Raw genomic sequence first — 23,645 nt, forward strand, 5'->3', positions numbered from 1 at the left:
CTCTGACCATCCTGCTACGTTGCCTTGAATGGGAATGTCTACTCCTACTTTATTTCTGTGGTTGGGTCACACTCTACCTGCACGGTGGGACCACCAGAAGCTCCAGGAAGAAGAGGTCTGGATAAAACCCACCCTCTCCCTCCCTTGAAATCGTCCCCTCCTCCAGGCCAGCGAATAGACACTTTAAGAAGAAACCTGGGGAAAAAAAGAGAGGAAATAACAATTACATTTTGAAAATGTTGCCTTTTAACAGACAAAGCAATTGAGCTTTTGGCTCAATTTGGCTTTTGTTTTGCAACTCTTCCATTTTGCATCCTCAAAATGTTTTAAGTTCTACTTTCTAGAAAAGGACATGGTTAGTAACATCATTCATAAATCACCTTTTATAATAGTTTATAACACTTCAATGAGTCAATGAAACAAAGCCTATATAAGGGCGCTCAAAAACACAAAGCAATAACAAACATAACGATTCCGTATTAAATCCTTTTTGCATCTTTTCGACATTTACAACCTATGATGCCATTTTTACAGATGTTTAAAAAAAATAATAGTTCCATAATATGATAGTTTTCAAATCAAATACTTTTTAAGTAATATGGCGCACTTCAAATATTCACTTTAAAATGTTTATAAATGATATGAACTGGCCGATGAACAGTCCAGGTTTATGCACATGTTGGTGGGACGTTGTTTTTTTGGGCCTACCTTCTTTCACCCACAGGTTATTGATGTGTTCTCTAGCAGTGCTAGCCGTCAGGTAGACTCTCTTTCCAGCCATCAGATCATCTGCATCATCAGAAACATAAGCCGGTTAATAACTATTTACTGTATGTGTGTTAAGGCAGGGCTAACAGTGGGATCCATGTTGGTGGTGCAGAGTTACAGGTCACACACCACTTTCATGAAGTCTCTTCCAGCCTGCATAACTGTTGGCACAATAATAAACAGCCTGTGGACAATATGAGCTATTTTATTTTCTTTAAATAATTACTAACCATCAGCGTCTGCAGTGGTCTGTCCTCCTGATGGCATTGTGAGAATCAGCTTACTGTTGTGTTCACGGCGCACTGTAAATCTGCCGCTCCTACACACACACCCACACAGAAACCGTGATTAGGGCATGAAATTAACCATTAGGAATTTGACTGTTATCTATGCAAAGTAACCTATATTTCCAGCCTCTTATTAATCAAATAACCATTTGCATTAGTAAGGTTGACATCATTATAATCCTAATACAACACAAAGATAGCGGACAACAGCGGACATTTTCTCCTGTGTGCTTAGTTTTTGAATGCAAGCATAACAATCTGAATATTTCACTGTGGTCATGTACAGCAGTTTACTTCTGGTGGCCAGTGGGAGATTAGTCCTTGGTTTGCAATACAACCCATATCTAAACCAAGACATAACAGTTGGTACACAGTACAGCATATACACTTCTGTAAGTACAGAGAGTATTATAGCTCAACATTAAATCAGAATCAAGTTACCCGCAGTAAGGGCACTTCCTAGTTTTCATATGGATCTTCCAGAAGTCAGTGATCAAACTGTTCTTCTTTTCAACAAGGTGTTTGATCTGAAAACACACACACACGCACACGCACACACGCAAAACATAAAGCCAGTGTGCCATGGTATGTTACAATAAGCTTAAGGTTGGATACACTACATTGTGTTAGAAGCTTACTTTGTCATATTACTAAGTGACGTAAAGTCTAGTAGGTCAATGTGTTTATCTTATCTTTATCGGTTGTTGCCAGTTGGGCTTGAGTTTGCCATGTTATGATTTTAGCATATTTGTTTATGCTAAATGCAGGTCCTGTGAGGGTTACTTATCAAGATTGTTCATTGTCTTGTGATGTTAATTGATTTTCCAATAATAAATATTCATACATTTTCTTTAAACTAGCACATTTGGCCATTCCCGTGTTGACAATAGAATTGAATCTCCCTTACAGGAACATTTTGAACCACTTAAAAATGTGACATTATTTTGTGTTTAACGATAAACAATCGAGTGATTAAATATTTTAATCAAGTGATGGCCCTAGTTTTAATGCAAACTATTAAGAATCAATTTCCTTGCCGATATGTACATGTTAATTTCTATCTTCAGTTTGTGGGCCTGACTTGTAAAGTGAATGCACATTGAGTTCACCCAGCTGTCTCTATTCAAAACTGAAAACTACAGGATGCTGAGGTGAATACAAGTCATTTTTGTAACATGATTTAGTTTTCTTTGTTTTTATTCATATTATGTACCTCTTATAATAATGTTATATTAGTGTTAGATGTGGGGGGGTGTGCTCACCGGTTTGGTGTTTTCTGAACCTTGAGCGTTCACTCCAACTATAGAGTCTGTAAACTTTTTCAGCACCTGCTCGATCTCATCTCCAGTGGCTTTGGGATTCTCTTCCAAGAGCTAACACACACACACAAACACACAGTTCACACTAATGAATAAGTTAAGTATAATCAGAGAGCTATACTAACACAATCACAATAAATAAGAAATGCTATCCAACTCAACACACAAAATAATAACATTACAATTTCTGTAATGATGAGTAATGGTTGATTTTTTTGTGGAGGGATAAAGTGTGCTTTAGTTCGTACAACCTGCCAGGATAATTCACCATAGAAAGTTTTAAACCCACCTGGTAAAGAACTTGCTCTATTAGGTAGACCTCCTGCATGGCCCCATGGTTCAATAACTTCAGCTGGTTCAGCAGCAGGTGGATGGCAGCTCTGGGACATGTTAACATGTGACACGAAAGACAGGAACCACGAATAAACAGGTAGAGTTTCTGATCCAGGAGAGTAGGAGGAGGTCAGAGAAAAGCATTCAAAATATTAGAAATGATCACAAAGGCAGGAAGAGTAGAACATGTTGTAGACAGTAATTTAAAAAGTCACACTAATCGATCTTAAGTCCATCAATACCAGTATAACACCCAGTAATAATAAGTCGTTAACATGTGTGTGCATTTGTGGAAGAGCTTACATCAAAGAACAGCGGGTTGTATACAGGTAGAGGTAGCTCTACATGTCCCAGGTGTCCTGGACAGTTGTTGAAGTCCTGACAGCAGGTTGAACACACCTGGTAAAAACAATTACAGAGAGGAACATGAAAGTTAAGGCTCACAATCTTAAACTACACACAGAGGTACGGACAGATCCACAGCATTATACAGAGTTGTCATCACTGTATATGGTAACACAACGGTTTTCAGTGGAGATGCACCTCTTTGCTGTCTGCTGGCCCAAGGGCCAGATCGTACAGGCTGTTCGGGGCCACGTTCCCAACACCATCAAGTAACCTGAAGTTAGTGATCACCTTCACACTCAGCTTCCTGGACAGGGACGAGAGAAGAATGCATCATCACAACCAGTACCAGCTTCCTCAATAACACTGGATTCTTAGCAATTGTTTTGGTTATTTTATGATTTTAGGGGATAACTGTGAGCTTTATCAGTATTTGGGCGGTTAAGTGTCACCTTGATAGGCCCTTACAGGGTTTATTATTATTATTATTATTATTATTATTATTATATTCCTTTATTGATCCCCATGGGGGAATTCAAGTGGCAGCAGCTCAACTACACAGACAAGACAATAAATACACATACTATACAACTACACAGACAATAAATACACATACTATACAACTACACAGACAATAAAAATACACATACTAAATACATATACACAGACAATAAATACACATACTTACTACACAGACAATAAATACACATATATACAATTATACACAGACAATAAATACACATACTATACAACTACACAGACAATAAATACACATACTATACAACTACACAGACAATAAATACACATACTATACAAAGACAATAAATACATACTATACAACTACACAGACAATAAATAACATACTATACACTACACAGACAATAAATACACATACTATACAACTACACAGACAATAAATACACATATTATACAACTACACAGACAATAAATACACATACTAATACACAATACAACTACACAGACAATAAATACACATACATACTATACAACTACACAGACAATAAATACATACTATACAACTACACAGACAATAAATACACATACTATACAACTACACAGACAATAAATACACATACTATACAACTACACAGACAATAAATACAATACAACTACACAGACAATAAATACACATACTATACAACTACACATACTATACAACTACACAGACAATAAATACACATACTATACAAACAGACAATAAATACACATACTATACAACTACACAGACAATAAATACACATACTATACAACTACACAGACAATAAATACACATACTATACAACTACACAGACAATAAATACACATATTATACAACTACAGACAATAAATACTATACAACTACACAGACAATAAATACACATACTATACAACTACACAGACAATAAATACACATACTATACAACTACACAGACAATAACACATACTATACAACTACACAGACAATAAATACATACTATACAACTACACAGACAATAAATACACATACTATATACTAACTACACAGTACACAGACAATAAATACACATATTATACAATAAAATAAAGATAAAAATAGAAGTTGATAGGGTTGAACCAAAGTAGTATAGAATCTGTGAGAGACATCCACACTAGCAGCTCCTCGCTAACACGTGTGTGGTCATCAGCATAATGGAGCCCAACATCACAACATTACAACATTACAACATTACAACATGCTAACATTACGACCTCTCACCTTATCTCTTCGGCAGAGTACATGCCAAACGACATGCCCTCCAGCCGCCGCCATGGCACGTCTTTCCCAAACAGCATGTTGGAGAAGCAGCCACGCTTTGCGGCCATTGATAGAGACTCACAGCACAGGGAACCACGTGGGACCACTGGACCAGGCGAGGCCAGAGGGGCCGGGGGGGTCCGGGATCAGACACACGGGCCGGCTCTGCCACCGACACCGCAGAGCCTGTGCCTTTAGAGTCACTGGTTCACAATGACTCGTTCAACTGGCTCAGTGATACGTGTTGTTGTGATTAAGTTTTTCTCCAGAGTATAAAGCTTTATGTTTTCTGTCCCCCCCCGTTCCTCAGCACACTTGGTCTCGTCCTCCCAGAAGCCTTCAGTGTAACAAACATGGCGGCGCCCATACGGCTCGTAGGACGATGCGTCCAGAGGAACAGCCGCTTCATGCAGGTGTGCAGTCACAGGTAAGACTTTCTTTATGCCACAATGTTAACCTATCGACTTTGTGCTTTTTTTTAATTTAACTTTTAATTTGTATTTTTAGCTCCATGAGTGTTACTTGAGCAGCTAGCATCGTCTGACGGGAGGTCATGTCGTCATGCAGCCAGCCTACGTCACTGGAGCAGATGTTTGATATTTAAGCAGATGTGTTTAACCTGAACACTGGCATACGGTGTGTCGTTGTCAGGGCTGCTTTTACAACAGGACACATGCTGTCAGCCATCAGCTCATCAGCTCTGATCATTGTCTTGTTATCTCAGCAGGTTGAACGTCTTCCATAATAGATGTTATACAGTGTGGTCAGCATGTGTGTCTGTGTTGTAACACCACCTGCCGGAGGACTGAATCAGTTTCTTATTTCTTCTTCAGGAGCTTTGGTTGGACTCCAGCGCTGCGACAACAAGCTGCAGAGGCTCATAAAGGTACATCTATATGAATAATCATGTTGGTCCTGAGTGAGACACTCCTCTCATTACATTACATTACATTACATTACATTACATTACAGTCATGTAGCAGACGCTTTTATCCAAAGAGACTTACAGGAAGTGTATTCAACATAGGTATTCAAGAGAACTACTAGTCACCAGAAGTCATCAGTGCATCTCCTTTCTTAAACAAGCATCTTAAAGCATAAACCAGAGCAAAAGTATAGTGCAGAGGCAAGTTACTACGAAACTGAAATGCAACAGACCTACAATAATTGCAACAGACTAATACGAATACAATAAGTGCTACAAACTACTACGAATAGGATAAGTGCAGTAAACAAATACGAATTCAATAAGTGCTCTCGATGTCATTATCAGTGTGCTTCAGAATATAAACTTAGCCTACCTGTGTTCATCCTCAGGGTTACTGATTGTGCTTAGAACTAAATCCTAATGAGAAGGATGTAAATGTTTTTTTTAAATATTTTATTTAATGAATGGATTGATACAACTAACAACTGTTGCCTGTGTAACCGAATATACAACGTCACCATTGTTCTCAGTAAATATATTTCTAAAGGTGCTATTGACATGAAAGTTCACCAGATGTCGGTAACAACCCAAGTAATCCATACATACAAAGACAACCAAACAAATAAGTTCAGAAAGTAAGTTATGTGTAATAAAATGGAATGACACAGGGAAAAAGTATTGAACACGCTTACTGAAATTGATTTAATACTTCGTACAAAAGCGAGAGAGAGGCACTTGCAGTTTATTTTGAGCTGATTACAACATACACCGTCCTGCAGCTATAAATCTACTCACTAGAGCAACGTGTATTAATCTGCAACTGAAATATGTCTCCAACAAATGCACTATTTATTCCACTTTGATTTGTGTTAGCTGGTCTTCTCTGTGGATCTGTCGATAATAACAATTAAGAATAAAACATCTGATCCTTCAAATAATTGGCTTTATTGAGGAAATATCTAGATTTGGAGAATTTCTGCCCCATCTGTTAGATTTGACCAAACCACCCATTAACTACATCAGAGGTGACGCGGTATTTACACTTGATTGTAACACATCAGTGACGTTAAAGTCACACCTTTTCCTCTGTCTCGTTGCAGAATCTACAGATACTATTGTCATCCCCAGGAAGAAAACATGGTATGTGTCCATCACTGCTATATGACGTCTTAAAGAGCTTATTTAAAACGACCTCCTAGTCTATTAACACGACTATGTATTAATGTCACTTTTTTCCTCAACAGGAGCAAGGAGGCAGTGTTGGAGGCTCTGGCTTCGACTGTCAGCAGGGTGAGAGCTCCTTCACATCTTTCCCTCTGATGATCTTTCAGTGTGGATGTTTACCCGTGAATCCGTATGTCTCTGTGTTACATTTTCTTCTTTACTCGTACCAGGATCCTACAGCACATCCCTACCTGTTCCAGGATGACCCTTACCTCTCTCCCAGGACCAACCCTGAGTTTGTACGTGAAAAACACTCTGAACTTCACAATGACTTTGCGTTACTCGGCTGGCTTATTTTTGTTTTCTGTTCTGAAATCAGTCAGTAGTCACTTGTATTACATATAGAGGTTGATTGCGTTTTATGTGAATATGGTACAGATTTTGTATCTCATCCAAAATGCTATTTACTCTAAAGAGCTTTTGTTACCCTGTAGACAAAGACTAAAAACTAAAATAACCCTTTTTTTATGGTGACTTTTTAAGCATGCCAGGAAAAGTCCAGGTGTAATTAATAAAGTTCCTTATGGCTGTATTTGGGGACCTATAGTTAGTGTTAATAGTTCTACTTGTGGTTTTACTTCAATGCAAAACATGTGCTGTGAGAATGTTCTATCCTTTACAAATTGAATAGATCAAATTTTCAATATTTCTTTTTTTGCTTTTACAGGGAGCCAAATAAGTTTGGTTCAATTTCTTCTTCTTGTATTTCGAGTCATAACATCATTTTAACACCTATGTACAACATGGTATACGGAAATTATTTTATCAGTACTAACAGTTCAGAGTTCTGTTGTATCCGCAATCAAAGTAAAGAGTGCACTCTCAGTTGTTGTTGCTGTAATATGATTATTTTAGCAATCAGTATTTTGTAACCGATCATGTGTCATCGTCCCTCTCTCTGCAGAAGCTGTACTCCCTCTCTCAGGAGTCCGGCAGATCTGCGGCAAAATACTTTGTCAACAACAATCCCAAGTTCTTCACCAAAGACTTTGCTGAACCACACATACCAGTAAGAAATCAAACATGGTCACACAGCAGGATAAAAAAAAAAGTTCAGTCCAGAGAGCTCTGAAAGTTAAACTGTAGCTTTACTCTCTTAGCAAACTTATCTCTTTTTGTTTCACCTTAATGTTTGAAACATTGCTGATGTAACAGATTAAAATAGCTAGTGATATTGTTTGATTCCGATCTGTGTGTGTGTGTGTGTGTGTGTGTGTGTGTGTGTGTGTGTGTGTGTGTGTGTGTGTGTGTGTGTGTGTGTGTGTGTGTAGTGTCTGATGCCAGAGACCGTGACACTGCTAATTGAGGAGATGAGTGAGGAGGCACTGAAGGAACGAATTAGCTTGAGGAAAGTTACAGCCGCTGTTGACATGTATGATCAACTGCTGCAAGCTGGTGAGAACACACACACATACACACACGCATTTTCTCTGTTTATGGGATGCTGCTACATCAATTCTTCAATTAAATTCTTTCAGGCACAGCGGTCTCTATGGAAACGACCCATGAATTGTTAGACCTGATTTGTCTCTACTGTGACAGAGACCCTGTCCAGGACGGAGGACCACAGGCAGAGGACACGGTGAGTCCTCCCCTGATCCAAACCTCAGGGTGATGCTCAGAGACAAGATAGCAGTGACACAGTTAGGGCTGCAACCAACAATTATTTTCATTATCAATTACCAGCCAACTATTTCTTAATTACTTGTTTTGTCTATAAAACATCACAAAATAGTGTCAACAAGTCCAAAATTACTGATTTTAAAGTGGCCCTATTATGCTTTTCCACTTTTTCCCTCTTCTTTAGTGTGTTATATATATTTTTGTACATGTAAAAGGTCCGTAGAGTGTAAAACCTGAAGTCCACGCCTAAAAGGAGTTACCCCCCTCCCAGAATCACTGCTCCTGAGCTGCCTGAAACGGCTCGATTGAATTCTCTCCTTCACTTCCGTAACTTTATGAGGTCATAATGTTACGGAAGTGACGTACAACTCCTAGTTTGACCCGCCCTCAGACAACAAAAGAGAAACAGAGCTGGACCCCCTGAGGGAGAGTTTTTAGAAATGCGAAACGTTGACCAATCACAACAGAGCGGGCTAGCTGGCCAATCAGAGCAGACTTTGCTTTCTGGAGGGAGGAGCCGGAAAATAGCATAATAGGGCCTGTTTAAAGTTTTTTCGTGTTTTGTCCAACCAACTGTTTAGACCTTGCAAAAATATCCAGTTTAGTTCAAGTCCAAAGAAACCAACAACAAACACTGCCATTTTTTCTTAAAATGGCTCAAAACAGCTAATCAATTATCTAAATAACTGCAATACATCTACTAAACAAACCCAAAGTTGGTGTTTTTGTTGCAGCAGGTAAAATTATGCATCAGCCGCATTCAGTGGGAGACTTCAGACATCATATTAATATTGCAGTATATGTGCGTGCTTACTTTTGTGTGTCTTTGTGTGTTTTCAGGAGAAGTCCGGAGAGGAGGTGAAGAGAAGCAAATCGAGGTTCCGTCGGGCGTCAGACCTGCTGAGGTCCACCTGGAGAGAAAACGGCAACGCAGAGAGAATCTTTAACCTGCTGCCAGAGAGAGACACGCGGTGTTACTCCGCTTTGATCAGAGGCATGGTGAAGGTATGAACACATTCATCACCGATGTTGTTCGCACTGGAAAGCCTCTTCATGTTTGTTAAGAAGGTGCAGCGGAACCACTGGGTGCTTATTGCAGTGTGAAGAGATTGTTGCTTCAGTGAAATGGTCATTATGGTGCATCTTCTGTAGATTAAGTGCACATGTTTGTCTGTCTCTCCCCAGCATGGAGCCTACGCAAAGGCCTTCAGCATGTACACAGACATGCTTAACAACAGAGTCACTGGTGAGTTGCAAGAGACAATAGGAAGACAAAAATAGCTCATTAGATGTATAAAGCATCACTTTAATGGCAAAGTACCTTATGCAGGTCATTTGAATAAATTCTACAGTAATTTTGATTTCAGTTAAGAAGCGGTTACAGATTTGTGTTCATCATGATGTAATTTAGTTTGTAGTGTCACTAAAATATGTATTTTAGTGACACTACAAACTAAATGACATTCCCTTCAGTACACAATAAGATATCATTTTCCTCCACTGTTGGTTTACTGTCTTCTTTTGATCTTCCCACAACTTAATTAATATATGTATTAGTATGTTGGTTTCTGTATTGGTCAGTTTAAGTGTTATTCTTGATAGTACCATGGGATGGGGCCAAAGAGTGACGTTTTCCAACAGACAACCTGCTGAAGTTTCTGTGTACCTTCTGTTTCCAGCTGACGTCCACATCTTCAACGCTCTGATGTCAGCAGCTCCAGATGTCAGAGATAAATACAATGAGAGATGGGACCTGATCACTGTAAGATGCCTTTAACTGTTTTGCTCAACGCTACACAGCTTTTGTACAGATCTCAAACACGTCACCAGGTTTCCTTGTAAAAAGTGTCAAATGTCATTGCACTGTTTATTTAAATTGTCATATTCTTAAATCAGTTAATTGCATTTTTCTTTTCTTTTTTAACCCAGAAGAAAGTAAATATTAGATTAAAATACATAAACTATGAAATAAATACTCATTTGAATAAATTGTGGAGAATTTGTATATTGAGTGCAAAATAATTTAAGAATTAAGAAAACACAACCTCATTATTTGAAACATTATTTTATCACCCTTGTTCTATTTTCTATTAAATAAACACATACAAACAAATAAATATACCAGCCAATAAAGCCCTGGTATGTAAATGAGAGTGATGGAATAACATTTCATCCTGATGCTTGATTTATTATAATTTCTTTAAAGAAAATTACAAATAATTGTTCCATAAATGTATTGGACACAATTTATTCATATGATTATTTATTTGATAGTTACTTATTTATTTTTTTATTCAATATCCATATATATTGACATAAAGTATGATGCTGTGTGTGAATTAAAATTTAGAAATTTCTTTTAGCCGTATGTTGAGGTAAAAGTCCCATATGTGATAAAATGGCCTTGACTGTACTGTTGTTGAAACCCCCATTTGTTTCTCGCTCTCCGTCTGCAGGAGCTGTTGAACCAGATGAGTCAACAGAAAGTTCAGCCCAACCTGATCACCTTTAACAGTGTTCTCAAAGCTCTGAGACGCTGTGGCTTTCTGGCCAAAACACAAGCTCTGCACACTCTGAATGAGATGAAGGCAATGGGAATAGGTGCGTGTACACACACACACACACACACACACACACACACACACACACACACACACACACACACACACACACACAGGGGTACAGTAGTAAGACACCATTGTATCAGTGTGGAACTATGGATGATCCATAGTCTACTGCTAAAAATGAACTTTGTGTCTGTATGTGTTCAGCTCCCAGCCTGGCCTCCTTCGACCACGTCCTGGCAGTCTTTTCCAAAGCAGGTAACCCGAGTGTGATGTTTCATTACACTAGGGCATTAGTACCAGTACAGTCTTTGGTGCCATTGTTTGTATGCTGAGTTGTGTTAAGTGGCTTTGTTTCCTATTCAGCCTCCTCTGGACAGGGCAACACTGACATTCTCAAGGAAGTGATGTCAGAGCTGTCAGGAACCAGCTTCACATGCCAGGACCCCGATGATGGTATGTTGCCGTGCATATGTATTATGATAGTACATATTTTATTTACAAAATGGACTTAAAGCTAGGGATGCACCCTACAGCTGGATCAGTAATCAGTGACAATGAGGCACATCTGTTCTATTCAATTTTTAAGTTTCCCTTCTTAGTCTAAGTATAAGTAATGGACATCGTCACCATGATGTCACCCACTGGTTCGTGGACTGCCGTTATGAAGCCTTGAGTTCGGCATTTTGGCCTTTTTTGCAAGAGTGTGGAGTACAACCGAACGCTGAGTAAGATATTTTTAGATAACCAAATTGTTACAATTAACCTACATGAACAAAATACACATCATGAATGGGTTTGAGCTCTGAGACGAAAACACAGACAACTCACGGATCTGACAACGTCGTGGTATCAACCTGTCAATCACAAGGTAGCCACGCCCTAAAGGATACCCAAATTGTTTACAATGTTTACCGAGGTAATAGATCAAGTCAGAAGTAGGGTAATTTTCTCATAGAATTCCATACAATCTGACTTCTATTTACAACCAGAGGATTTGCCATGTGATGGTTATTAGAAAGAATGCAAGTTTAAGGCACGTCAGCATTGGCTTCACTTTTCAGAACTTCCGGTTGCCTGCTGCTAAAAACGTATGAAGAATTATAATCTCCATGACAAAGCAGAGGGATTTACCCATTACAGTTTGGCTTTTAATACTGATGTTATATTCTCTCTTTTTCTTTCCAGTTCTATTCTTCTCGAGTGCAATGAGAATAGTAAGTCTTTTTTATTACTTGTTTAAATATTCATCACAAATGAATTACTGCAAAGTGCAAGTCCTTTTTATGATGGAGTCTTAAAGGCAGAGTTGGTTATTTTAAGCCTTGTTTTCAGCAAGCACTTCTGTGTCTCTGCCTACTTTAAGATTTATACAAGTGTTGCTGTTAAAAGACAAATTACACCTGCTATTTAACATCCAATTCAATCGATCCTGCCATTGTTTTTTTAATATACACATTTTTAAAACAATAATTTCTCTTTTTGTTATCCAATGTAGGCTGGTTTGGACACTATTCTTTCATTACATTGAAATTTTCACTAGCATTTTAAGAGTTATTAAAATGCTAGTCCTAAATTTGTCTTAAAACATGCAGATACACCGATCCTTCTCTTTACTTCATTGTACATTACATGAACATGGACAATAATGTGTCTGTTTGTTCACCTAACCTGATGTTCTCTGCCTGTTTTTGTCCCAACAGTGTCTGGATAATAAAGATCTAGAGATGGGTTATACGGTCCAGAGTCTAGTAGAACGGGGGGAGAACTGGAGGTTTCTGGGAGATTCCTACCAGCAAAGTGTTTATTAGTAAGTAAAAAAAAAACCAAAAAAACAACTCCCACCAGCCGTAAACACATTCGCTTTACCTCCTATAGCTGTCCTCGGGGTGACAGTGGGAAATGGGAGGTGCTGGTGATTTAATTAACCAGAAGTCATAGGACATATATCTATGAGCCTCACTGCGGCCTGAAGCCTGAACTCTACTGATTATATCTATACATATTATATCTAATTCTGTAGATGATAATCCACAGTTTTGTCCTTTTTTTTTAACTGGACCTCTCCTCCCTTCTATCCAGTGGTCGCTTCTTCAACCTGCTGTGTATGATGGAGCACATTGACGAGGTGCTGAAGTGGTACAGACGGCTCATTCCCTCGGTCAGTACAACGCCACATCTCCATGTCTGTTCAGCTGTAATACTCTAGACCATATTTTGTCTAACAGCAGCAGAATTACAGTCAAACAAGAAAACAAAAACAAATCAATAAAAACAAGACTTAAAACATAAAAGCGTGTTAAGAAGGTACAAAAGACAGTCAATAAACAATAAAAGCATAAGTTAAAAGCAGACCTGGAGCATGAGTTTGATACTAAGGCCTTTCTAAAAAGGTACATCTTAATCTGGCATTTGAAAGAAAGAACCGATTCAGCTAACCGTAGGTGTGCAGGCAGAGCGTTCCATCATTTTGGAGCTACTGCCTCAATTTTCATTATATATATTTTCAGCTGCAGCTGGTACTTCACTGTGTCACCAACCCTCTATTATCAGGGTTCCCACACGTCTTGGAAAACCTGGCAAACAGCAATTTGTCAGTCATGGAAAACACATGGGAAATGAGAAATTAAGGAAAAATAGTTGTTGTCCTGAAAATTAATTTCAACATTCTCCCATTTTCCATTAACTGAGAATCAACTACTAGTGGATCCATCAGAGCTCCCCAAAACGGAGAACAATGCCATCTGAAGGGCTAAGTTATGTTAGGGTTCATATTAATGTTTAAACTGTAGTTTAAACATTAATATGAACACATTGCAAGGTTACCATAAACCATAAAGGGTTAAAGGATGTTAAATCAGTTCGCATGTTTTGTTCCGTTGCAGAGGTTCACATGCTTGTTGGCTTGTTTTGCCTACAAAGGTTTAAGGTCTGTGATCCAACCCCAGCTAGGATTAGTGTTTTTTTAAATGTGTGTTGGACATTGTTGAGAGAGTCATACAATAATGAATAGGAACCCGGGTCTTTTACCTATCGTCTCTCCAAACGCAATACAGCATTGTTGAGCTAAAATGGACCATAAAATGACATGACATGTTTCAGTTTGGTACCTGTAGCTCACAGTGGGCGTGACTAGCTTCGGTAAAGGCAATTTAAATTATGTTTGAATAGATTTGTCAGTAGCCATAATTGGAGGCTGTTATTGGTTTCAAGGGCATTAATGGTTAATATAACTTGCATAAAAAAAGGGATGTATTAGTTATTGCCGTGATCAGTGTCTGTCATAGCAGCTCCATTATTGAAAATGTCCTGGAAAATGGTCTGTAGAACAGAGTGGGAACCCAGATTATCAAATTCTTCCACATTGGGGTATTTTTCTTCCAGAATCCATAACTCACAAATGCAAAACTATGATTAATCTAAGAGAGTTTGGTGTGCAGTTTAAGGTCACCACAGGTTTGGCCTTTGTTTCACGTTTGTGCTTGTCACATAGATTCCTCTAATTTGTCATGCAAAATAATGGGATAGTCTAACAGACTCAGCTTACCTCAGGAGAAAGGGAGATGGATAATCAACCCATCTTTCTTAATATAACCCTTGCGTTATGTGAATTAACAGTACTTTTGATTATGTTTCCAGCTGTACTACCCGAAGCCTCAGGGACTGAGGGACCTGCTGCAGGCTCTGGACACAGACGGTCGCCTGGACTTGCTGCCCACGATATGGAAAGGTGAGTTTAGAGATAACGTTAGGGTTAGAGGAAGTACAAAAATCTGGAGTATAAATCTGACCCCCAGTTATCGACAAAGACCATGTTAACATTGTTATAAACCCTGCACCTTTACATTTCACCGATTATAAACTGAATTGAGTTGTAAAAACTATTTTCCAAATCTGTCGTTCCAGACATCCGAACCCTGGGTCACGATAACAAGTCCGATCTGGTGGAGGAGCTGCTCACCCTGATGGCTAGGGACATACACAGTCCTGAGGTCAGTGAGGCGCGGTGGCATGATGAGAGGTGACAGTAAAGCGATGAATGTGATCTGTGTTTGTGAATACACGGCCGTGTGTCCACAGGTTCAGGAGGCGTTTGCGGCGTGTGCTCTGGACGTTAAGAGTGTGTTCGGTGGAGACAGAGGGAGGCTCAGTCTGGAGTGGAGCAATGTCTCCCTCTCACACATCACCTCCCTGCTGCTGAGGGCCAACAAGACCCAACAGGCCTGGTGAGAGTCAGTCCGTCCACTTACAGAAGAGCTTTTACCGTAGTCTGTCTCTGCTAATCATTTGCAAATTTCCCCGCTGCGGGACTAATAAAGGATTATCTTATCTTATCTTAATGCTTACTGCTGAATGATGTTAAAGTGAAATGGATCTGACTTCTCCTCCATTGTTGTCTGCAGGGAGATGCTGCAGCTCTTCAAATCCAAGAACAAAGTTCCCGAGTAAGTCTCTGCCCAAACTACAAATGCACAGAAATCCAACTTGACAAACAACCATTCAAAGAGCTCTAATTTATGACATCATTTAAAAAAAAAAAAATGCTGGTATTTTACTTTGAAAAACTACCATCATGGGAAACCTGTAAAGTTTTTGTTGGCTCTGACACCTGAAACTTGTCTAGACAGGAGGTTCTCAACACAAACCGTAAACATGTCACTACCACAAGATAATAAAATGTAATTATATATTCGTATAATAGTTAAGCAACACATTTATGTAAGTTACTCTGGATGCAACTGTTCCAACAGTTAAAACAAGTTGTATGAATGGCATTTCATCCCATTTTTGGCATAAATACTTGTGTTTATTGGCTGCTTGTGACCGTGTGCTTCCCGCTGTGTTATTCTCCAGAGAGGGGCTGTTGGAGGACTTCCTGTCGGCGTGCCGCAGCGGCGGCTCTCCTGAAAGAGCAGTGGAGCTGGTTCAGCTGTCAGCAGCCTTCTGTCTGTCTGCAACACCGAGACTGGCAAAGCAAACACTCGCTGGGTTTGATCTGACAGAGGAGCAAAGGTGAGGAGTAAAAGCTCAAACATTTGTAGATGATGGGAAACATAAAGGGGAAAGAGTTTGAGTTGGGCCGATAACTATCATTTTACAAACACCTGTTTGACAAAGATAGATTTAGATCTATAAGCCAGACTTCAGATATATGTCTAAGGTTAAGTGTCACATACAGCTGTTGCTCTTCATTACTTTAAGTAGGGTTGGTTTGCATTGAATTCTGGGTAACTTAAGACCTGTTTCAAACATCGCCTTGCTCTGCTTGGTTCATCCCAGCAGAACATGCTCGCCTCCTGGAATAATTCAACAGAAGGACATTTTGTTGTCAAAATTCAGCGAAGACAAGTAACATTATAAAAAAACTCCCCAGAAATCTCTCTTAAAGTTGCTCAAGAAAGTTTCCTTGGTTAAATGAAAATGACTGCTGATTGGTACTATGGAAACATGGCTCTTAGTTACAGCTGCACATAGGCCCTTGTCCTGAAGAGAAGCATCTTAGATTAGAGATGTAGATGTTTAGGTTTTTTTTTGTTTAGTTACACTGCTGACAACTAGAGAGGTAAAGGTTATTGTTGCATTTGAACTCAAATGATTCATATTATTTTTCTGTCTCATCCAGAGCCGTGTTATCTGAACTGGAGGCCACAGGAGAGCCTTCTGACTGAAGGAGACAATAGTGGGTGAACCGCTATGATGCCAATACATTAATACAAAAATGTGATAATCCATAGAGTGTGTGTTTGTTTCTATGTCTGTGTAATAAAAATATACGTCACTTAAATAAGCTCTAAACCTCTTGCCATGCTTTCTTTTGTTCGTCAGCTAGAGGCCGCCATTTCTCCTTCTTTAGGGAGTGTTCAAGTTACTACATTTTCAGGGTTATACCACATGTCATATTTTACAGTTTAATTCCCGCTCTGTTTGCATTAGACGATTCTTTTCAGATCACCAAAACATGACGGTGAAAGACCACAGATAAGGGATGCATATTTTTATGCATGACCATGAAAATGTGGTTTGGAGGAAAAGGAGCAGAGGCAAATGTCTCTTGGTGATAACTGACCCAACTTCCTCAAATCACTGATAAGCCACTTCCTTAAAAATGCTGCATGAGTGTGTCCCGAGTGACGGTGCTGTAATTGTGGTGTGGACATTTCAAATGTCCCGTAGTATCCGTGTAGAACTCCAGCACGCAGAAACATGCAGTGAAACAGATGGGGGGGGGTGCAGATGCAGGAATGCACTCTGTGTTTTTGCAGATTCTGAGGAATTTAAGGACAGCGTGTCTATACAAGACAAGTGGCAGAGGTGTGTGTGTGTGTGTGTGTAACTTAATTACAACATCATTCCAGCCTTTTAAGGCTGACACACTGCTTGCTTTAAAATCAATTCTGGAAAAATTATTGAATACATAAGGAAACAGTAATTGTGTTCATTTAATGGCATTATTAGCAGCGATCTCACTCCGTATCAATGCATGTAGAGGGACCATTGCTTTAGTCATGAGTGTGTGTGCAAGCCTTAACAGGTGTGTGCCTCTATCAAAATGCTTTTTTTCTTTTAACCAACCATGAGCCGAGCTGTGGGTATGACCGTATAAGGACAAGTCGGCTAACGTGAGTGGAGTAGACACACACTTTAAGATGGGTGTGGTCCTCGGAATTGTTTTCCAGAGGACCTGCCTATAGACAAGCACACAAATACACTCGCTGCTACATGCTGATAGACTCACATAAGTGTCACCTTTCAAACTTAACACACAGTTTTATTTTGACCTGCTCAAGATAGTGGGGAAAAACAAAGACATTAACACCTTCCCTTATAGGAATTCTCTTACATGCTCTGATACACCAACATTTTGAGAATTGTCAGGCTGCAAAATCAGTCTTAAGGTATTTTTTTTCTCTCCCCCTTAAGGAGAGTTTATCCTTGAATTTTTTTCTGCTATTCATTCTTATTTGTTTCCTTTTTGGACCTTTCTGTGAGAAGTGGCAGGTCACAAGCATTCCTGTCTCCCACTCCTTTCTGCAACACCACTGTACTGTACTGGAGTGGAGGTCAAGGGTCAAACCCGTTCACAAACACAGGACGTGATGGAACATCCTCCAATGCTTTTGATACCTCTCCCACGTGTTGCTTTTTAATATTTCTTACTCGATGTGAGGTTCAAATAAACTCCAGTTTGCTGCGTGTTACAGTAAGAACTAATTGGTTTATTTTTTCTTAAGATGTCCTGAGAGAAGAGGAGAGGGGAGCTCTAAACTCTAGCAGGGTAACTGTAGATCTCTGTTGAGAGAAGAAAAAGAGGTCTGGTCTCACAACATTATTTCACCTCTAACTGGGGCTTTCTGGTTCAATAAACTAAATCCAACTTTCTTTAACCTTTTATACCACAACCCTTTCACACCAGTGATTCTCAAAGTGGGGTCTGCGAAATAATTTGCTTTAAATTATGAAATGATGCTGTATCATTAAAAAAAAAAGTGCATATCTAGAGATGATTGAATAAAATCTTCCTGTGAATAGAGGTATATCAGTGGTATTATCATTTAATAACATTCCAAAGTTTCCCACTGTGGGACTATTATCTTGAAATTGAAATTAAAAATGTTTTTGTTTACCATTTAACAGGTTTGAAGTATTTAAGTTGAAAAGTATTAGAATGCAAATAGTTCCAGTTGCATCCTTTGAGAAATGGACTAACAGCGTTGTTGGTTTTAGTATCATGTGATCTGTTGATAATATCAAAAAGATAAAGAATTTCCTACGTTGAAATTTTGTTACAATATAGATCTGATTTAAACAATTCAATTTTCCCTGGATGATAATTAACCAGTGGATAAGTGCATTAATAAAAACTTTACAAATGTAATATCAAAGAGTCTGCTTTTTCAATCTTCTTACAGTAAAGCACGTGAATGCAAGTAAGTTGGTTTGCAAAGTCGTAACTAACATCACCAAGGATTTATGGGTATTGAAGTCTTGGCCAACCAACCAAGTTTCCTTCTCAGCTTCAATGTTTGTTTGGTTGTTTCATCTTGACATTAAACTCATTTTAGTTACCGAGTTCAAGATGAGTTGTAAGTTTCATCTGAGGTTATTTAAATGTGGACTAAATGGTCATCATGGATCAGACCACAGAGTGTGATAAGTCACTGTACAGTGCAGTTTTAGGTTAACCAGTACAAACCAAATATTAAAATAGATGGGAGTCACACAGTACCGGCTCATGTTCTGTCTGTGTGTTTGCTTTATGAGTCACAGAAGCATGCGTTCAAAGCATCCATCCCATCCAGCCCAAACTGCACAGTGGCTCTCTGTCGGCTCACTTCCTATTCACGTCTGTCTCTCACACATAGCTGAGGAGCAGCCAACAATAGTGAATTGGCCAACTGTTTTATATTTGGCTTGTTGACATTCTATCAGTGTTATCACATGAACCACTTGTCAGCTTCCAGCCCCGGTTTAGCACCAGCAGATCCAAGAATCCAAGGTCCTTCTGTCGCCGCATTCACGTGGGAACACAAATTATCCACTGTGGTCTGTTTCAAATTAACATTTTATTAGATTCCATTTGAATCACAGGTCTACAAGTACTGTGAAAGTATTGAATCCGTGGAGGAATACACATACCCCATATTGTGTTTTCGTCTCAATCAAAGTTTTTGTTTGTTTTTGTTGTTGTTTCCATTCCTCCTGATGAACAGGAATGCATTAGTGTTTTAGTTAGTGTTGTTTGTCATGTTTTTCTTTCTGTAGCAAATGAGCTAGAACTGCGTTTTGTTGACAATAAATAAACCCTGAATCAGAACCTGAGCTGTAAACGAGTTTTGAACATAATTATAAATGTCTCCCAGGTTACTTCCTGTTGCATTGTATCTGTATGACATCAGCTGACAGGAAGTAAACATGGACCCAAGCTGTTGCCTAGCAACGCAATTCCATTGAAATGAGCCAAAACAGAGCGTTTTAGACAGAGGGTGAATAAAGGTATATTAAGACAGACAGTATAAGAAAAAATTAAAATCTTTTAAACATTAAAGCTATTAAACATGTTCTAGTAGAAACCCAAAATACAAGTTTGAACCTGGAAATCAACACAATGTGTCTTTTAACGACACCGTTATAGCTTAACAATGGAAACTGAAAATGATGCTATTACACCAAGATCTATTATTATATGTGGACTTTCTTTGGGGATAATAATATGTAAATGAGCACTTCAGTAGGCACATCTGTTTATTCTTGCATTTCATTTCTTTATTGGACAGTTTATGGTGTCGAAAAAGACAGGAAAGAATAAGGGACAGAGGGAAATGACATGTAACAAAGGTCTCAGCTATCCAGTTATGTGATATCCACCTTAGATGTTCTCTTGTCCTTTTTTTCTTTTCTTTTCTTTTATATCTTTTGGTGTGTCAACAGTGTCAAAACTCACCACTGTGAAAAAAACAGAAAAGTTAAGGCCTTCCTGGAAAGATCTTCCTGGGATTTAGCCACAGTGGAGGAATAACTGATAAGATTCAGAAAATAGAGAGAAAGAGAGATGTGAGAGGAGAGGGAAGAAACTAAGGGGGAGGGATAGGAAGGAAAGGCATGAGGAGAGAAGAATGAGAGGAGGTATTCCTGCATGTAGAGACTGGTAGCAGCAGCAGAGCTCTGACACCCAACACAAAGTTACACTCACTGATAAAGTGTGTTTGCAGAATGAACAATCAGTAATCTACTGCAGATCACTGTTGAACACAACCTAAGGAACCTTGCCTGATGGTGATGGATTTTATAATCTTAAATGGACATTATGTGTTCAGTTGCTTTCTGTAAAGAAGGCCTAACATGTGCTGGTCATGTAAATTAACTACAGCGGTGTGCATGATGACACAGTATGTTACAGGATGGAGCTGAACATCCCTTGCGTAAAATAGTATTTACCAATTATGTAGCTATTGCTGCAGGGAGTCCTGACAGCTCTCTAGACATGTAACAACCTGGAGATCATGATCTGCTACAGAAGACACTTGTGAAGTGATGAAACTGAAGATGGTATAAATGCTTGATTTTGTGTTGTGTAGTCAGAAATAATTACTCTTTTTTTTGCAACAGAAAAATCAAAAAATGAAGACCATTGCGTCTCAATTTAATGGATTTATTAATTCATAAGGGACACATGTTAATACTTCTTCGGATTATAATCACTTATCTTAATTCCATATATGTATGTTGTATGTACCCTTGTTAACATCCTATTTTGAAAACCAGACTAGTCACACGTGTATCCTTCCGCTATCTTCACCAATTCCATCTTTGTCAGCTCAGTGTGGGCCGTTTGAATACATCTAAGGCAAATTATTTAAAAACATTTTAAGTTATGAGGAAAACTATACTTTGCTTTGTAGCGAAGACAGGGGCCATAGTTAACTGCATCCAGAGCAGGCGACATAGAATCCCATTTGAAACTGCTGGCTAAGGCTAAACGTAAATACAGTACGATTGTTATTCACGTCGGCGGTAATAACACCCGATTACGTCGCCCAGAGGCCACTAAAGTTAACGTGATGGACCCAGCGTTGTTTCTTTATTAATGCTGAATAGCATTAATAAAGAAAAATAAGAACAACCCCAGGGTTCTCTTCAGCACTGTAGCCAGGCTGACAGAGAGTCACAGCTCTGTTGAGCCGTGTATTCCTATAAACCTCAGTAGTAGTGACTTCATGAACTTCTTCAATGATAAGATTCTAACTATTAGAGACAAAATTAATAATCTACTGCCCTCAACCAGTACCGATCGATCCTCAAATACAGAAACCTTAGGAACAGCTGTAGAACCTGAAATATATTTAGATGGCTTTTCACCCATCGACCTTCAACAATTCAACTATTTCTAAGTCTAAACCTTCCACCTGTCTCTTAGACCCGATTCCGACTAGGCTGCTTAAGGAAGTTTTACCTTTAATTAGCAATTCTTTATTAGAAATGATCAATCTGTCTTTACTAACGGGCCATGTACCACAGGCCTTCAAACTAGCTGTAATTAAACCTCTTCTTAAGAAACCTACTCTTGATCCAGAGGTGTTGGCTAACTATAGACCTATATCTAACTATAGACTATATCTAACTATAGACCTATATCTAACTATAGACTATATCTAACCTTCCGTTCCTCTCTAAGATCCTTGAGAAAGCAGGAGCAAACCAGCTGTGTGACTTTCTGCATAATAATAGTTTATTTGAGGATTTTCAGTCAGGATTTAGAGTGAATCATAGCACAGAGACAGCACTGGTGAAAATTACCAATGACCTTCTAATAGCTTCAGACAAAGGACTTGTCTCTGTACTTGTATTGCTAGACCTTAGTGCTGCATTCGATACCATTGACCATCAAATCTTATTACAGAGACTGGAGCATCTAATAGGCATTAAAGGAACCGCACTTAGCTGGTTTAAGTCGTATTTATCAGACCGATCTCAGTTTGTATATGTAAACAATCACGGAGTTCCACAAGGGTCTGTTCTTGGACCAATTTTATTCACCTTATATATGCTTCCTTTAGGGAATATTATCAGAAAACACTCAATAAACTTTCATTGTTATGCAGATGATACCTAGTTATATCTATCGATTAAGCCAGATGAAACTAACCAGTTCTCTAAACTTCAAGCATGTCTTAAGGACATAAAACCTGGATGACCTGTAACTTCTTGATGTTAAACTCCGACAAAACTGAAGTTATTCTACTAGGCCCAGATCACCTTCAAAATCAATAATCTAACAATATAGTTTCTCTAGATGGCATTGCTCTGGCATCCAGCACTACCGTTAAGAACCTCAGAGTTATCTTTGATCAGGATCTGTCTTTTAACTCTTATATGAAACAGATCTCAAGGACAGCCTTTTTTCATTTATGTAACATTTCAAAAATCAGGCAAATCCTGTCTCAAAGTGATGCAGAAAAACTAGTTCATGCATTTGTTACCTCTAGACTAGATTACTGGAATTCGTTATAATCAGGCTGCTCTAATAGGTCTCTTAGATCTTTACAGTTGATCCAGAATGCTGCAGCACGTGTTCTAACAAAAACTAATTAAAGAGATCATATTACTCCGGTTTTAGCTTCTCTGCACTGGCTCCCTGTTAAATCAAGAATAGAATTAAAAATTCTGCTACTCACCTACAAAGCTGGCCAGGCACCGTCTTATCTTAAGGAACTGGAGGGGGCGAACTGGAGGACGACCAGGCCGACAGGGCCTCCCTGGGGATTGGCCACGAGGACGACCAGGCCGACGGAGCCTCCCTGGGGGTCGGTCCACAAGGACGACGGATCCTCTCTGGAGGTCGAGCGAGGGTCTCTCAAGGCGGGCGGATCATCTCTGGGGGTCGGGCAAGAGGCTCTGGAGACTGGGGCTCTGGAGACTGGGGCTCTGGAGACTGGGGCTCTCGGACCTGGGGCTCTGGCGGCAAGGTCTCTCGGACCTGGG

At 39.1% G+C, this 23,645-nt stretch overlaps 2 protein-coding genes across 2 annotated transcripts in view; one reads left to right on the forward strand and one right to left on the reverse strand.

Annotated features, from left to right (window-relative positions):
• The window catches only part of polr1a (RNA polymerase I subunit A), a 29,958-nt gene extending 25,056 nt beyond the window's left edge, over window positions 1–4,902 (reverse strand). The window contains exons 1-9 of the mRNA XM_054597336.1: window positions 4,788–4,902; window positions 3,251–3,359; window positions 3,011–3,106; window positions 2,664–2,813; window positions 2,318–2,428; window positions 1,497–1,582; window positions 999–1,087; window positions 709–789; window positions 78–195 (exon numbers count right to left, since the gene is read on the reverse strand). Of these exons, the coding sequence (XP_054453311.1) occupies window positions 78–195; window positions 709–789; window positions 999–1,087; window positions 1,497–1,582; window positions 2,318–2,428; window positions 2,664–2,813; window positions 3,011–3,106; window positions 3,251–3,359; window positions 4,788–4,894 (947 nt within the window). The 5' untranslated portion in view covers window positions 4,895–4,902. The remainder of the gene's footprint in view (window positions 1–77; window positions 196–708; window positions 790–998; window positions 1,088–1,496; window positions 1,583–2,317; window positions 2,429–2,663; window positions 2,814–3,010; window positions 3,107–3,250; window positions 3,360–4,787) is intronic.
• Window positions 4,903–5,154: 252 nt separating this feature from the next.
• On the forward strand, window positions 5,155–16,951 carry ptcd3 (pentatricopeptide repeat domain 3). Its single transcript, XM_054597694.1, has 23 exons — window positions 5,155–5,253; window positions 5,660–5,712; window positions 6,855–6,894; window positions 6,999–7,044; window positions 7,149–7,217; window positions 7,883–7,987; window positions 8,250–8,373; window positions 8,457–8,560; window positions 9,442–9,606; window positions 9,787–9,847; window positions 10,281–10,363; window positions 11,058–11,202; window positions 11,373–11,423; window positions 11,532–11,621; window positions 12,354–12,382; window positions 12,869–12,975; window positions 13,248–13,326; window positions 14,805–14,895; window positions 15,072–15,157; window positions 15,246–15,391; window positions 15,569–15,610; window positions 16,020–16,178; window positions 16,789–16,951. Exons 1-23 carry the CDS (start codon window positions 5,180–5,182, stop codon window positions 16,832–16,834), a joined length of 1,995 nt encoding a protein of 664 aa, XP_054453669.1. The 5' UTR covers window positions 5,155–5,179; the 3' UTR covers window positions 16,835–16,951.
• Window positions 16,952–23,645: the final 6,694 nt, after the last annotated feature.

This window comes from Anoplopoma fimbria, chromosome 4, assembly GCF_027596085.1.
Source record: "Anoplopoma fimbria isolate UVic2021 breed Golden Eagle Sablefish chromosome 4, Afim_UVic_2022, whole genome shotgun sequence".
Classification (NCBI taxonomy): Eukaryota; Metazoa; Chordata; class Actinopteri; order Perciformes; family Anoplopomatidae; genus Anoplopoma; species Anoplopoma fimbria.

What these genes read in the sequence shown, in the direction of transcription:
- ptcd3 (XM_054597694.1), top strand. Translation starts at nt 5,180, where the DNA reads ATGGCGGCGCCCATACGGCTCGTAGGACGATGCGTCCAGAGGAACAGC. An exon ending in CCAGGACCAACCCTGAGTTT is followed by an intron (nt 7,218 to 7,882) that starts GTACGTGAAAAA and finishes CTCTCTCTGCAG; the next exon opens with AAGCTGTACTCCCTCTCTCA. An exon ending in TGATCAGAGGCATGGTGAAG is followed by an intron (nt 9,607 to 9,786) that starts GTATGAACACAT and finishes GTCTCTCCCCAG; the next exon opens with CATGGAGCCTACGCAAAGGC.